At 41.9% G+C, this 16,657-nt stretch overlaps 1 protein-coding gene across 1 annotated transcript in view; it reads left to right on the top strand.

Moving 5' to 3' along the window:
• CSMD2 (CUB and Sushi multiple domains 2) overlaps positions 1–16,657 on the top strand; it is a 1,417,205-nt gene that overhangs the window by 1,209,096 nt on the left and 191,452 nt on the right. Inside the window, exons 35-41 of the mRNA XM_069223779.1 lie at positions 3,017–3,141; positions 4,146–4,242; positions 5,453–5,557; positions 8,285–8,403; positions 10,790–10,859; positions 12,014–12,130; positions 14,397–14,606. Coding sequence (XP_069079880.1) covers positions 3,017–3,141; positions 4,146–4,242; positions 5,453–5,557; positions 8,285–8,403; positions 10,790–10,859; positions 12,014–12,130; positions 14,397–14,606 — 843 coding nt within the window. The remainder of the gene's footprint in view (positions 1–3,016; positions 3,142–4,145; positions 4,243–5,452; positions 5,558–8,284; positions 8,404–10,789; positions 10,860–12,013; positions 12,131–14,396; positions 14,607–16,657) is intronic.

Here is a 16,657-nt window from a genome sequence, read left to right as displayed (position 1 = left end):
GCAGGCGTTAAGGGACCTGTGGGCTCAGAAGGAGCCCAGAGGTGCCCTCCTATGCCCCCAAGGACACCCCCTGCCACCCTTGCCCACCCCAGGAGGACACCCAAGGATGGAGGGACCCATCCCAGGGAAAGAAAGGTAAGTGCAGGTAGGTATTTTTTTTCGTTTTTTTTTTGTGGCATAGGGGGGCCTGATTTGTGCCCCCCTACATGCCACTATGCCCAATGACCATGCCCAGGGGACATAGGTCCCCTGGGCATGGCCATTGGCAAGGGGGCATGACTCCTGTCTTTGCTAAGACAGGAGTTATTTCAATGGGGGTTGGGCGTCAAAAAAAATGGCGCAAATCAGGTTGAGGCGAAAATTTTGCCTCAGCCTGACTTGCCCCATTTTTTGACGCCCAAGCTCCATTTTCCCCTACGCCGGCGCTGCCTGGTGTGAGTCATTTTTTTTTACGCACACCAGTCCACAGCGCCGGCTAACGTCATTCAATAAATACGGCGCCCACATGGCGCTTTGGAATGGCGTTAGCCGGCGTTAAAAGTTTTGACGCACAACTGCGTTGGCGCAGTTGTGCGTCAAAAAGTATAAATATGGGCCTAAACGTTTACCTGTGCTCACCCTCTGGTAGCTTGGCACAGAGCAGTCAGGCTAAACCAAAGAAGCAATGTGTAAAGTATTTGTACACACACACAGTAACACAGTGAGAACACTACAAAGGACTCCACACCTGTTTAGAAAAACATCCATTATTTATCTGTGTCAATCAAGACCAAAACAACAAAAATCCAACATACACATGTGACATTATGAATTTTGTAAGATTAAATCAAAATGCATTGCTTTAAAGACAATAGCTCCAACCGTAACTATCTAGTCGTGCTGGACCGGGAGAAATTCAAAAATGCAGACTGACCACAATAAAGTGCAGGCCGGGTATAGAAGTCACACAGACCCACAGACAGTACCTTTGTTGCATTGATGCTCAGTGACGACATGTTGATCCAGAGGAGGGGATTCATCGCACTTGCAGGTGATGTATCATTTCCTGATCAGGCAAAGTCTTTGATGCGTCCATGTCCAGAAGCGATGAGTACTTTTTCTGATACTTCGGTGCTGTCAGCCAAGCCCGGGCTGTGTTTTAAGTCATAGTCATTGTGTCACAGTCGGTGAGCGGTGTCCACAGCTTTGGTGCAGGCAATGACAATGAAGGCCGTTTCTGCGGCGGGTTGCATCGGTTTTATGTGACTCACCAGTGTTGTTGTGTTAGTTCTTGTGTTGCAGCACCACACTCACCTCCAAGGGCCCATGACTGGATTTGACACCACTTGGCAGAGCAGGACTTTCAGCAGAGGAGTCTAGGTGTTAGTAGCAAGAAGCAGCTGAAGTCTTTGATGTGCCTTAAAATTCAGAATCAGGAGGCAAACTCAGTCAGGCCCTTGGAAAAACGTTAGATTGCAGGATGTAGAGAGTTAGATCCAGTCCTATCACCCCCTGGCCCTGAAATATCAGGCAGCAGGCCAACACAGCAGAACAGACAGCAAAATGGCAGTCCCTCCTGACAATACCATGCTCCATCTCACTGGTAGAATGTCCTCAGTCCGGAAGTGTTCTGAGTGTATGGTGTCAGAGTCCCAGTACGTATACCTAAACGTGCCTTTGAAGTGGGGGAGATGTCAAAGAGTGGTTTTGAATTGCTCCAGTTCCCTTTCATCCCAGTCTTGTCTGCCAGGAGGTCTGTGAAGGGTTATTAGTCTTTTGTGTGGGGTCAGATCACTACCCTTTCAAGTGTGTGAGCCCCTCCAGCCTCCCTGCCTAGGAAGACCCATCGGTATGCAGCTGAAATGCAGGGGCACTTGAGTGTCCTGTATTTATGGTTGTCTGGATGGAATGCACAAAAGGAGCTGTCACCTTCCCTTACACAGTCCATTCGTGGGTTGGTGACAGGCTAAGGCACAGGATATTTAAAGTAGGAAGGTAGCAACTTTCTAAAAGTTGCATTTTCAGACTTGCAATTTAAAAAACACCTTTACCAAAATATGTGTTTGTAAATTGTGAGTCCAGAGACACTAAACTCAATTTTTCTATCTTTTCTCAATTAAAAATTACACTCAAAAGATGTTCTAAGGCAATTCCCATGCTAGCCTGTGAAAGAGATTGTCCTTGCAATAGGGTTAAGCGAATTTAACAGTCTTTCACTTCTTAGAAATGTAAATCTTAAAGTACGTGTCCAACTTTTTAAATACGCTGCACCCTCTCTTTGGGGCTAACCAGGAGCAACCTTAAAGGTGTCTTACATGTTGTTAAAAAGAAGGTTTGGGCCTGGCATGTGGGTACACTTGCCAGTTCAAAATTGCAGTTTTGTCTGCACACACAGGCTCTGCAATGGTAGGCCTGATGCATGTTTGAAAAGCTACCTTAGCAGGTTGCACAATCAGTGCTTCAGGCCCACTAGTAGCATTTGACTTACATGCCCTGGGTACACATAGTGCACTGTACTAGGTACTTACCAGTAAATCAAATATGCCAATCATGGAGATGCCAATGTTACCATGTTTTATACAGGGAGCACATGCACTTTAGCACTGGATAGCAGCGGTAAAGTGCCCAGAGTCCTAAACCCAACAAAAACAGAAAAAGAGGAGGAGGAAGGCAGCAAGTTTAGGGATGACCCTTCAGAAAGGGCCATTTCCAACACTTGTCACTTATGGGGTTGCTAATATTCATGTGTGATAAACCTTGTGGTCATAGCTGGTGAACAGATTTTTGGAGGAACAGAAGGAGGTGATCAAATTGTGTTGATTGCCACTGGTGGTATATATCATGCTTCGGCCTGCGGGGCTTGTTGCTTATTGGTTTTCTTTTTGTCCCCTTGCACCTTTTGTTTGTTTTAACCACAGTTGGCTTGTAGCACATTTTGGAGCATAGGGTTTAGATGGACCAATTGTCCAATTCTGCATCCTCGTTCCACATCTGGAGGTCTTTTGATTAAATAACAAGCTTCTCTTTGCCATTTCAGTGCCTTGTGGAGGGAACCTGACAGAGCGCAAAGGGACCATTCTTTCTCCTGGATTTCCAGAGCCCTACTTGAACAGCCTGAACTGTGTGTGGAAGATTACAGTCCCTGAGGGCGCTGGAATACAGGTATTAGGAAATGTGCTATGAAGTCTACTGTTGAAAGAGTGCACTCTTGTGCAATCCACGTGACATATGATTTCCCCTATAAAGGTCCATCAAATCCAAATCCTGCACTCTAATGGAATGGTTGTGGAGACATTTGGGTTGGACATGCTGGGAAAGTGTAAATGTCAGCAGAATTTACAGGCTTTTGAAAGGGAGCTATCAGAGTTCAAGAGTCCCTTTTCCAGGCGTGTTAAACAAAATTACATTGCCTTGTACAATTACATTGCCTTGTAATATGGGTTTTCAGCTTCGACTTGACTGTCATTTTTGGCGTGGGCCAAGAATTATTTGCACCACTCTAATGGAAAAGGAAAGTTTAAATGCAGTGGACCGGAATGTGACTACTTTATTTAGGTAGTAATGTATTAATGTTATGTAACTTAGAACTTAGGGCCAGATTTATGAAAAGTATCGATACATTACATGTAGCGCCACTTTTCTTGCACCCCACTACTGCCACCATGCTATTGTTGTACTGTACAAGGTTAGCGCCAAAATGTTGGAGCTAACCCTGAACAGTACATAGGAGCCATTATAAACAATGGTGTGCCCCCTTATAACGCCTGCTTTGGGCAGTTAAAAGGGGGCTTTGAAAGTGCTGAAAAAATGATGCAAAGAAATCTCTTGGATTTCTTTGAGCCATTTTTTCGGCCCCACTAACGGGAGAATGCCCCCTTTGCATACATTATGCCTGGCTCAGGCATAATGTAGCGCAAAGGGTTACAAAATGGCACAATGCATGCATTGCTCCACTGTGTACATATGGCGCGGGGAAAAGGCCACCGTAGCGCCACCTTAACATAAAAAAAGCAGCGCTAAAGTGGCGCTAGGCCCTCTTAAATCAGAACCTTAGTTTCTCAATTTTGGGATGTTACCCAGGGCAGTGTTTACATTTTCAAGCTGTAATTTTGACTGTTGGTCCTTCTTTCCATGGATTCCATCTGACATTTCCTTTCTCTGCTTAGATTCAGGTAGTTAGTTTTGTCACCGAGCAGAACTGGGATTCACTTGAAGTTTTTGACGGAGCGGACAACACAATGAGCCTAATAGGAAGTTTCTCAGGTAAGGGAAAAAACCAAGTGCACTAAAATCACAGGTACTGATTTCTTGCTTTGTCAAAATATAAAGCACCTCTTTCATAATCCATGATGTGAACCAGTATAATAATTTTTTAGTTGTAGACGAAACAAGCATAGGCAAAGCCATTAGGTCAGGTCTTTAGGACCCATTGGCTTTGCCAATGTGTTTCCCATCCCCATTGTGGAGCCTAGCTAAAGCATAGCATAGCTAAAGAGCAAACAAAAATAAAAAAGGAAATGCGTTCAGCTTCCTCATTTTGTAAGTGCGCCCAGCACTCATAGGTGTGCCTACAAAATGACCCAATCCAAATTGGATTGGTAAATTTAAAAAAGTGCAAACGAAACTGTTTCCTTTGTTTGAAGTGCAGGTCAAGGGAAGCAACACAGAGGTCATGGGTGTGAGAAGCAACACATAGGCACAGGTAGAAAAGGAAGCAACACAGAGACAGAAGCAACACAAGGCAAGGAACAAAAGCAACAGGGAGCGCATGGATGAGGTTAGCAATACAGAGGGCTGCGGAAGCAACATGAGCTAGAAAGAGGGGCTTGATGCATTAGGGAGAACGCAAAGCAACAGGTGGAGATTCACATGAGGGTGAGCACAACACAGGGGCATTGGGGTGAAACACCCAAGTGAGACAGCAAGCTGATGTGTGGTGGAGGGTGGAAGCAGCAGTACACGAGGGAGATGGCTGGAAAACACATGCACTCTAGTGGAGTGTGTTGCCAAAAAGAAAAAAAGAAAATATTCAAAAGAAAGCAGTGGAAGAGTATTGCATCCATGTTCCAGGAAATGGACAAACACGAGAAGAGGAAGAAAATCCCAAACAAGCAGATGAATAAAAAGCAATAAATTGATAGTGACTGTAAAGCCAACCAATGGTAAGGAATAGGAGGGCTCTAAACGCATTGTAAGATAACAGCAGGTCTTTTCACCAACAGACAGCTTATGCTTTCTGGTAGGTGAGAACTAAAAAAGGAGAAGTGGCATTTGTCAGCTTTGTTGGAATATTTTATTTTTAATCACCTGGTATTGTTGTACTGGAGCCTCTTCTGATCAAGGCCTGACCTGAGCCCAAGGAAAGGAAAGGGAAGTAATTATATCAGGAATTATGCTTTCGTGTTACCTTCATGGTATGAACAGAGATAGGATGAATACAAAGTATGATCTTCTCTGATCCATCCTTGTGTAGGAACCACAGTGCCGGCGCTACTCAACAGCACATCCAACAACCTATATCTGCATTTCTACTCAGACATCAGTGTGTCTGCTGCTGGATTCCACCTGGAGTATAAAAGTAAGGAGACAAGATGTACAGTCCAATGTTTTGTTATGTTATGTCATGTTGTGTCGTGTTGTGTCGTGTCATGTCATGTTATGTTATGTTCTGTGCTCGGTTACGATATGTTATGATAAGTTGGTTCTGGTGTAATAAGGTGCTCGCAGGCACTCAAGTATGCCAGCTAAATGCACCATGACAATTGTGTGTGTGTATCTGTGTGTTTGTGTGTCTCTATGACTGCTTGTGTGTATATTTCAGTGTCCCCTTATGTTTATGTAATCATCTGAGCATGTAATGTGTCAGCCTTTAAGTTCTTTATATTATAACTTATGTATGTTTAAAATGTCTTATTTTTGTTTGTGTAATGCACGTTTTCATATTGATGTGTTTTTTGTAAAAATATACGTTGAAATTGTACTTGTTCTTAATTCATTTTTTGATCTTAGTATATTAGGTACTAATGAGCCAGTGTGCATGTCAATTATGCTTTATTTAAGACATTCCTAGGGGGTTATTATCTTCTATCAATTGCTTTTGATTTTTGTCAATTTTATGAAAAGGAACTCACCTCTTAGTTGAGGTGGTTAGCTGATGTAATTTTATATCTGCGCTTGGGTATTTTTAAAATCCCTGTCCATGTATGCATTGATTGTGCACTGTTCATTTGTAGAGATGACACTGCAAACCTAAATGCATGTTTGTTCTGGTTTGCTACCTGAGGTGGTTGCTGGGAGTTCCTTAGCCGTAGAAGGGTCTCACAATGTCTGAATGTAACTGCCACTGCTTTCCACATTCTGTGGCCAGGAACAGCCTATCGAAGTATGCATATGCAAAGAGACATGGGATAAGGCTGGTTTCTTTTATTTTTCCTTTAAGGTATGAAAGGGGCTTTTAATTAACATATTTGGGCATGATTTTATAATAAAGAGTGTGTAATCAAGGCTGGTGGAATATTTTAGTGTTGGGGTGTTTGGGTTCAATGGCTTTTGCCCACTATTAAAGGGTAACATGAAAACAGACATTGAAGTAGCATACATTCTGCAAACAATAGACGCATAAACATATACTCGAAATAATTACTTAAATACATAAATATTTCCCTACTAAATTGTTGACTTGCACCCATATCCACAAGCATGTCCTAACCACAAATATGCAAGAATAGTACATTTTCAGAATCTTGAAGTCAAAATATTTGTAGGAAAGTATAGAATATGATTTATTTTGGCAGAAGAACCTTCTGTTTTTATTTAGAACTTTTTGAAAGAACTGCAGAATCAAGAGGGTCTTGCAAGTAGTGGATATACTTTAGGGTTAGATACTCAAAGTACTCGTGCTTTATTTAAGCACTTTAGGGTGTTTTACGCAAAAAAAATAAACAAATTGTTTAAAACATATATGTGTTACGAGGTCAAAGATTTTGCCTAGTTAACTTTGCAAACTCAGAAGGATTCTAAACTGGAAAACGTCTCCTGTTTTCCTATTAACATCTCCCTGATTCCCTCTTAGAATAGGCTTCTACGAGTCATGAAGTTTCTCCCAACGTTTCACCTGAACTCTCTCTTCCATTTTCTTTTGGGTGAAAGTCGTGTACTAGCAACAGTTTAGGCATAGATATATTTAAACTTCAGAAATAGAGAAATGACTTTGAAAGTGTTAGTAATGGATTTATATGAATCCCTCTCCCAAAATGTTAGCTGAAGATCCGACAGTATTATAGAGAGTAAAGTCCTCTGTGTGCTCTAAAACTAACTCCAGACTACCAGGCCTCCATCTTAAAAAAAACTACATTTACTATACCATTCAGTAGTCCACACCAGTAAGCTTGTGACACATAGGCTACACACCGTAGCCTGTAATATTTAAAGATATTTGGGAATCTTGGCTGCAACCTATCTATGGATTCATTACGACAAAGAGATGGTTGATAAAAGAAAAGCAATGGCTCTCTCTCAGGCATGATGTCATTGCTGTGTTTCTCCTTTGGGTGCACACATCCTATCCCGTGTGTTTAGCTTCAGCATGCTTGTCCAAAAAAACAAGAGAATTGCAAGAATTGCACTGCAGTGTGTCACCCTTGACCATCCTCTGTTGCCCCTGGTGGGTTTGAACATGGCACGACAAGGATGGAAACCGCAGGAAATATCATGTTTCTTAGAACCCTCCTTACTTTCTGCTCCTGCTTCTTCCGTTGTGACCCCTTGGTCAATGAATAGCTAGGGTAGTGCCAAATACCAAGGGGCTAGCAAGGGAAAGCAGCTTCAACTTTTAGCTGCATTTTATTGGCTTCATCGTACAATACTTAGCTCTGCTTTGTGCCTCTACAGTCATGCAGGTATGGCCCAGGCTGCTTCCCCTTCTTTGCCCAGTATCTTATTAGAACAACTTATTTTTCCTCTCATCTGCGCTGATCCTGGGGAGAGGCATTGCTTTGAGTTCTAACAGTTTAGTGCTGACTGGCAGATTGCTGGGGTGGGAGTTCTTTAAAGTAACTGGAAGTGGATCTTTTTCCCCCGAGAAACATCCCCCTCCAGAGCCCGGAGCCAACTATGAATCATACACCCTGCTTTGATGCTGTTCCGGGCTTTGATGTTGAGCCTAGCGTTTCCTGCGTTCTTGCTGGCGTTCTGCCTCCGCCTTGGTCTCTAGATATTCAGCCAGAGATCCCAGGGAGCTGACTACCTACCCAGTGTAGGAATCAAACTGCTTTGCATTCATACCAGACTGTCTTGTCTTTTCCAGCGGTCGGCTTGTCCAGCTGCCCAGAGCCTGCAGTGCCCAGCAGCGGTCTCAAGACAGGGGAGCGGTACCTGGTGAATGATGTGGTGTCCTTCCAGTGTGAGCCGGGCTATACACTGCAGGTAAGCATCCTTCCTAACTCAGGAGAAGTCAACATATATTTTTTTTAATGTTAGAAACTTCCATAAAACTATAGGTCAAGCATGACACAACAAGATTTCCTCATCAAGACAACAGACACAGTACCCGCAGCAGAACTGAAAGGTGCTCCTACACACAGGAAAAGATCATTACAGGTAGCAGCAGCATAAGATTCGGTTCCGTATCATCTGATCAGCTTCCTTCACAAACAGAACAGGCACTACATAGCCAAAAGCAGTAAATGTGCCTCCCTCTTTCTTTCTCTCTCTCTCTCTATCTCTTTGTCTCTCCCTCTCTCTCTTTCTCCCACTCAAACACACACGCACACACACACATTGGTGCTTCTATTCAAATATTTGTATTTATATAGATGTGCTGTCTCCAGCCAATAAAACTTACCAAGTGTCATGTGCATATATATATATGTATAATAATAATATATGTTCAGTTTTATTTTCTGTGTAAAACAAACCTTATTCCAACCTTAGCTCCATCCCTTCTCTGTCTGATGCATCCCAAACCTTTCTGACTACTAGGAACCCCACAATTTTCTTCTCAAACCTTCCCCTTTTTTAGCCATGTCACCCAACTAACAGGCACAGCCACACCTTACACAAATGTGTAACCATAAAGGAATTTACATCTAACTCCTTTTCACTGCCTTGTAGGGTGCCACAGGGGTCCTCCCTGAGCCCAACGCTTTTTAATCTATACATCTCTCTGTTGGCCAGACTGATTTGGTCATTCGAGCTTCAGGCAGTGTCATATGCTGATGATACACAGATCATTGTATCTATCTCGGAGGACTTGGAAGCCACATCGGCCATTTTTAAGAAGTGCTCGAAAGGCGGTTGCTTCATGGATGAGTAAAAACTGTCTAAAGTTGAATGGCAAGAAAACTGAGGTGCTGATGTTTAAGTCCTTAATATGGAATCAGAATTGGTGACCAGAGCAGTCAGGGACATTACCCTTCCCTACTAGTTCTGCAAAACATTTAGGAATATGGATGGACACTGAATTAACTTTTGAGTGACAGGTCACCACACGGTGGCAACTTGCTTCTGAATGATCAGAACACCTACAGGATATTTTCCCTATATTCCCCTTCCGGCTTGAAAACAGGTGGTCCTTACACTCATTTTATCCAGAATGGATTACTGCAATGCTCTTCTACTAGAAGCTAACAAGACTACCCTAGCCAAACTCCAACCCCTGCAAAATGCTATGACAAGCCTGACATTAGATACCACAAAATATATGTTGATTTCAAACTGACTGCTCAAACTTTACTGGTTTCCAATTCAGAAGCGAATCTTTTTTAAGGCTGTGTGAATTGTGCATAAAGCACTGTGTGGTGCCACCACGGGTGGATTAAAGCTATGTTTCAATGGTACCTCCCGCATAGACCTCTCAGATCAGCAACTTAGAACCTAGTTGTCATGCCTAAAGTGTGCAGGAAGAAATGGGGGTGGGGGGGACGTAGGGCATTTTCAGTGGCAGCTGCCAAAATTTAGAACTTCCTCCCACGTCACCTAGCTGGGATTAAATTATTTTTTAGAAAAGCCTTAAAACCTGGCTCTTCTCTTTGTAACATGCTGGTTTGTGCTTAGGTTAGGAAGCAGGGATTCATCTGTATGTCATGTTGGTTAGTCATTTACTTTAGCTTCTGAAGGGGCTCTGGGGTTTGGGACAGATTATCGCTGGGTCCGTATTCATCACCTAGATGCCTTAGAGCATTGTTCCACTCCATAAATTTATCATTCAGTCATTCGTTTGTTCGTTCATTCATTCATTCTTTGAAAACACCTACTACTTCCTCTTTCAAATCCATTCCCATCATCTTCTCCCTACTCTAAACTTTACTAAACACACTAGAAGACAAGAACAAAAACCTAACACAACTAAAGCAAAAAGGATTAAAAAAAATATAGCGAATCTACTAACTACTAACCTCTAATTTTGGGTTTCGGAGTAGCGTGCTACTCGCTGCACAGCACTTCAATGCCTCAACAGGGGTAGTAAGCGCTATATAAAAAACATTTACAATTGCAGTACCCACACATAAATCAAGAATGGTGCAAGTCCCCTCATACTCACTCAGCAGCACTGCCCGCTTTCTTCACAGACGACATATAGGCTGTGCATGACATGCAGCGGACTCCGCCTTTGCCCACCACCCTTTCAGGTGTACCGTTATGATGTGGGAACTCTTGATTTTCCTTTGGGCCTGTCTACGTCCGGGTGATAACACTGATGGCTGGGACTATTCAGTTGTGCAGTCTTACCGTTTACCACTATGCGGGTGCATACACTTAACAGGCAAAAACTGGTGGCTTGTTGCTCATTTAATTTTTCTGTATCTACCAGGGCCATTCACACATTTCCTGTATGCCCGGGACTGTGCGTCGCTGGAATTACCCTCCACCATTATGCATTGGTAGGTACTGTGAAACTGTACGTGAAAACCGTCTTTACCCTGAGTGTCTTTTGTCTGTTACTATGATTCGAGATCCACTTATACATGCATCATTCTGTTACCCTAAAATAATTGTCTTATGACACAACTGCACCCAAAGCTGTCATGAAGAATAATGTTGTTTTGGCCCAAGATCATTGTTAATGGACAATTTATGTAATGCCAAACAGGTTTTATTTAGTAATGCACCAAACTAAAATTTAAGCAGAACAATGTTGTATAGTTATCAAATTCATCAAGTTTGTTACCATCATAAAACTTTGGCGGCGAAAATCCTTGTCAAGTGTCAAGTGTCTTACGGAAGAAATTTCAAGCAAAATATTCTGCCCGTAAAGTGAGTTTTGCTGGTGTTGATTCAAGTAAGTCCTGGGTTTGCTGGTTTGTTCAACAAATTAGTTTGCAAAAACATTGTATTCCAAAGCTAAAGAGATGGTGACCCTTATGCTTGCGTGTTGTTTTTGTTTTTGCAGGCAATAATTTGCTAGTTGATCAAATAATTTAAACATTGACCTTTTCAGTTCCTGACATTTCTACTCACCTGCATTATCTAGCTCGTAAATATGAAAATGGATCAAGAAAAACAAAATAAATATTAGAAAGTGCTTTTGATGTATGTATTTAATTGCTGAGAAAAGTTCGAAAATGAATAGGATTAGTACTTTTAATTCTATATAATACGACCGGAGCATAAAGTAATACATTTTCTTAAAAATAAACAAAAAGGTTGGAAGTAAAGCATGGGATTAATAACGGTGATTTAAAAAAATTGTAAAGGGCACAAAACTGTGATGTGTTCTTTAGACGGTAAACACAATAATTTTAGTAGAAAATTGTGATTATTTTAATTATGCAAATCATATGTTTTAAATTATTGGACTAAACCATGGGGTTGTTTAGGAATGAAACAAATTAGAGTGAAATATTTTTCATTTGTAATCAAAATTGAAAATATAATGTAGTTTGGACAAGAATTAAAATGTTTATATGTGGGAGGGCTGAGTAAAAATCTGCCCTTTCAGATACAGAGGGATTTCCTATCTCCAAAAGAGGGAAGCAGTCAGTGTTCATGCCTTTCAATAATTCCTAGTCATTGTGTGGTGACTATTCCTCTACAGCACAGTGTGGCGGCGTCACCACTGAGTTGGAAGGAGTTATACTCAGCCCTGGGTTCCCTGGAAACTACCCCAGCAATATGGACTGCACATGGACGATCTCCCTGCCTGTGGGCTTTGGTGAGCATCTTGATTGATTAACTACATGCAGAATTGTACCCTTCCTGTGTTAAAGGATCAAAGTTCAGGGAATCAGTTCACTTGCTGTCAGGCTAAGAATGTTTACTGAAGACAGTGATGACCTGCATGTAACATGTAACATGTAATTGTGAAAAACGTTTTCCAGACTGCGTCTCTGTCTAGATTACCTTTGAATAGTTTAACAGGAATAGTGATAAAAGATAATTCTCAAGAACAAGACACATTTTACATTTGATAATGACTTTGAGGAGAAAAGCCGAGAATGGAGCACCACTCAGATCACTATCTTAGATCAACACTCTTTCCTAAACGGACTATGCATTCTTACCTGTTTTGACCATGGCTGTGTCAGAAAAGTATTCACTCTCTTAAACCCCGCCACCCTCAAATGTTGTAAAACATTACATCCCTCTTTTCTTGAAGGGCCTGTTACAATTCCCCATCTAAACATTTGTGTACTCAATGTAAACATAAATAAGAAGAATAACTTGATTTCTGCAAATGTGCTATAGCATAGATTTTTCATTCACTGTTATTACCAGGTCTTACTATTACATAACAATTTTACTCAGAATATTGACGTCAGAAGAATTAAAGGCAAGCCTTTTCCTACAATTTGAATGCATGACCTATGGATTAAACTGGATGACATCAGATGCTGACAGTGAAGGCTCAAGTCACTAAACTATTTTTTATACTATGGGGCTCATTTGAGGTTTGTGGAGAGGCCCAAAAGTCCTCCAGGTCAGTAAAGGCCAAGGCATTTGCTTTCCTGCTGAAGACTGCTGCCATATTTAGACATCCCTGCCTACCTGATGTAAATCTGTGTGTCTTCAGTCCATACCCCAGAGTGAGGGATGCCCTGAGTGCAGAGATGAATACCAAGCAAGCACCATGTTTGTTCACCCACTCAGTGTTAAATCTGTGTTGCTCTGAAATAAACTCCCAACACTGGAGTTTGTTCCAGAGCTAAATAAAAATTTAAAAAATCCCTTGAGTGGCAGAGAATTCTCTCCTTGCGTGTGGTAACCATTGATTGTTTTCTGTGCTTGGGTGTGCAGCAGGTCTATCTCCACCACGACTTGACAGCCCTATGGCAGATGCCTCACCTGGTCAAGGGTTTGTGAAAGTTAAGGAAGCTGAGTCTCCACCATCTTAAACCCAACAATAGCTTGGATTCCAAATTAGGCAGAAGAAGTCTCTACTCCACCAAACCTTCAATGAGGCAGTTAGCCCCCTAAGTTGAGACTGTTAAGATAGCAAACATAAATCAGCAATTAACGCATTTTCTGTGGATAACAATGTGAAACTGCACATTACAGTGGTAAACCTTCCTGGGGCCTACTCAGATGTTGCCCTTTTAGGGCAACCAAGTATGTATTGCTAGCTTAGGAAATACCTACCCCTTTTTAACCGTGCAAGGTACCCAGGAACAAGAGCTAAATTAACAATAATCCAAACAATACCATTATTATGCAGTAAGACATGAATCCACTACAAACCCTGAAAAAATGTAGCGAGATTCTAAATCTGCTGCTCTTGTAGTTATCCAAAGTGTGTCTTTACTTCATTGTCAAAGCACCAAGGTTATGAACTTCAAAATATAGAATAAACTGCCTGTTAGTATGTGTCATACGACTTATCACAGGAGAGCTCAAAACTTGTGGCTGCCTTAAGCAGGGGAAACATTCTTCTTTGAAATTAGATGAACAAATTCCAAGGACGCGTTTCATAAAGATTTCCTCTGGAGCAAATTAGGAGAGCCAATGAGCTTCTCAGACACACACCGCTGCTCAGATACAATGATTACAAATGTATTTGGAGAGAATCTGGAGATGTCTGACCCATCTTTTAAATATTGTAGGTATATCCATATTTTCCCAAGTGCAAATGTTTCTGAATATGGTGTACTTTTGAGATGTTCCCCAACTGAGCAAATCTATGAACTGTATCAGACAGCTGAAATCTTTGATTCGTTCAAATATTTCCCACATAACTCCAAAGCAAGACTTTGTGAATTGGACCAAAGTGTTTATTAAATGTAATGCGTAAGTGAGCCAAATTGTACTGTAATGAATGCTTCTCAAACCACCGTCTCCCATTATCAGTCTCTGTCACCACATCTCAGTATCTGTATTTCACGCAAACTTCCACCGTTGTCCAGAATCAAGAGAGCACCCAGCAGGATAGAACACATTATATGAATTATTACTTCTGACACTCTACCCTTTCACACTTTTTGCAGGTGCTCATATTCAATTTCTGAACTTTTCAACTGAGCCTAACCATGACTTCCTAGAAATCCGAAATGGCCCTTATGAAACCAGCACTTTGATTGGTCGGTTCAGTGATGCTGAGATTCCAGGTTCACTGCTGTCCACCTCCTATGAGACAAGTGTGTACTTTCACAGTGATCATTCTCAGAATAAACCAGGATTTAAGCTGGAGTATCAAGGTAAGGCATGACTATGCGGACCAAACTTCCAGAACTGGTCTTTGTAAAAAATGGTTGAGTTGAATGCTGTGTGGCATGACTAGCACCTACCTCCAACCAGACTTTTCAGACTAGCAAGCTCACTTTAGTTGTTGTGTAATTTCTACATGGCTGGCATTGAGGGCAACGGACATGCACAAACCTAAACTTATGAAACAGTCAAGGCTGGACAGGGAACCCAAAGCAGCTGTGTCAAATTTTGGCAGACCATCCCCCATAGGGCGCATAGCGAGCAAGTCTCACCACTACAGTGGGGCTTGGAGGTCCCCCCATCCCCAAGAAAATATGGGAAAAGTGACAAAGGGTGCATTCTAAAACACATTTTTCATGATATATTCTGTGGTATTAGTTTTTAAAGGATATTAAATAGGGACCTTAGAGTGCACCCGGATTGTTGGGGTTCCTCAATGATTCCTTCACCATCACCCTCTAACAGTGCCTCTCATTTCTCCATAGCCCCTCTCTCACATATATTTTTATTTGTTTTATAGCACCTCTCTTATCAGTGTAGGGTGTTGGAGCATTTTACACCACACACACATAGAGAAACTATGAATCATACATATGTAAGTCAGAGTGTAGAAAATGTTACATAAGACAAAGGAGACTACAAGATGTCGGATTCATAATCCATCCATAATGGTAGGCATTTTATAAGAGTGCTTGGTCTGGTGAAGCATAAACTCAGGATTCAGAACATAACACAGTGATTAGGGTTGACTTTACTAATAACAATTTGTTTCTACCCAAACAAACCCTCTTTAGCAAAAGTAGGATCATCAAAGAATGCAACTCTATGATGACAGTTCATAGCTCACTGTGCTAGATTGTGATTGTAACTTATGAACTACACAGTAAGAGAAGGCTCTCTGTGACAGAAGCATTATCCCCCTGAGCTATGCACATTAAATATAATTCTGAGATCCGTGTGGTACATATTCTTCACATAAGGCATATTGGCCCTCTGCGCTACCTTATACGAGTCAAAACTGCCACTAGACAAAACTCCATCACTCTCCCGCAGGTAAATTAATCACCAGAGTTACCTTGGCACTTTTATTATTGCTTGAATACTGTTGGGTATACAGGTAACCCTGCAGTGCGTTTACAATTGGTGCACTGCTACAAAACCGGCCCCAGTTACAAAAGTGGCCTCCCACCCTTCCAGACTCCCAGGGAAATGCCTGATTCCCGGTACGGCCAGTCCAGCCTCACAAATTACAATCTTGTACTTGCCGATTTCTCTTTCTGTTGAAAAGAGAATAAGCAACACATTGTAGAACACAAATATTCACTGAAACTTAAAAGTGATCCACCACAAACCTAGTGTTGAACACATTCTTGCTATAAACACCCATCATCTTAGTAAACCGAGGGCCTCATTTACAAGTGTCTTGCGCCGCCGCTGCATCATTTTTTTTGATGCAGCAGCAGTGTTAGTAGTGCACTACACTGCTTCATATTTACAAAGTGATGCATCGGGCCCAATGCATCGGTTTGTAAAGCCCTGTGTCACATTATACCTGTGCAAGGTATAATGCATGCAGGGTAGGCATTCCCACAGAAAAAGCCACATAGAACTGATGCAGTGCAATTTCCAACTTTTCACTGAGTTACTGTACGGTTTTACTGCATCAGAATTTTACCGCCTGCTCAGGCCAGACGTAAAACTGACAGAGCTTTTTCCAATCGGACTCTTCTCTCATTGCTGGAGTTGCGTCAGTTTAATGACGCAACTCCAGCAGTGCGTCACTTTAGTTCTTGCGCATCTGTGAAAATGTGCACCATGGAGCTCTGCATTGTAAATACTTTGCATCCATGGCATCATTAGGGGAGGTGCAGCAGGTGCAACAAATCTATTGCATCCATGATGATGGGCCAGTTTCTTGTAAATGAGGCCCCCAAATGCACAGTGTTAGAAATTGGGTCTCTAATCGGCAGGGTATGTACCCTGTCCAAGTAGGGACCAAAACCTTAGTCAGGGTAAGTGAGATACACAACTTAAATTAACC

This window comes from Pleurodeles waltl, chromosome 3_1 (assembly GCF_031143425.1).
Source record: "Pleurodeles waltl isolate 20211129_DDA chromosome 3_1, aPleWal1.hap1.20221129, whole genome shotgun sequence".
In the NCBI taxonomy this organism is placed as follows: Eukaryota; Metazoa; Chordata; class Amphibia; order Caudata; family Salamandridae; genus Pleurodeles; species Pleurodeles waltl.
The sequence above is the reverse complement of the archived record's forward strand: the minus strand, read 5'-3'. Positions and strand labels throughout refer to the sequence as shown.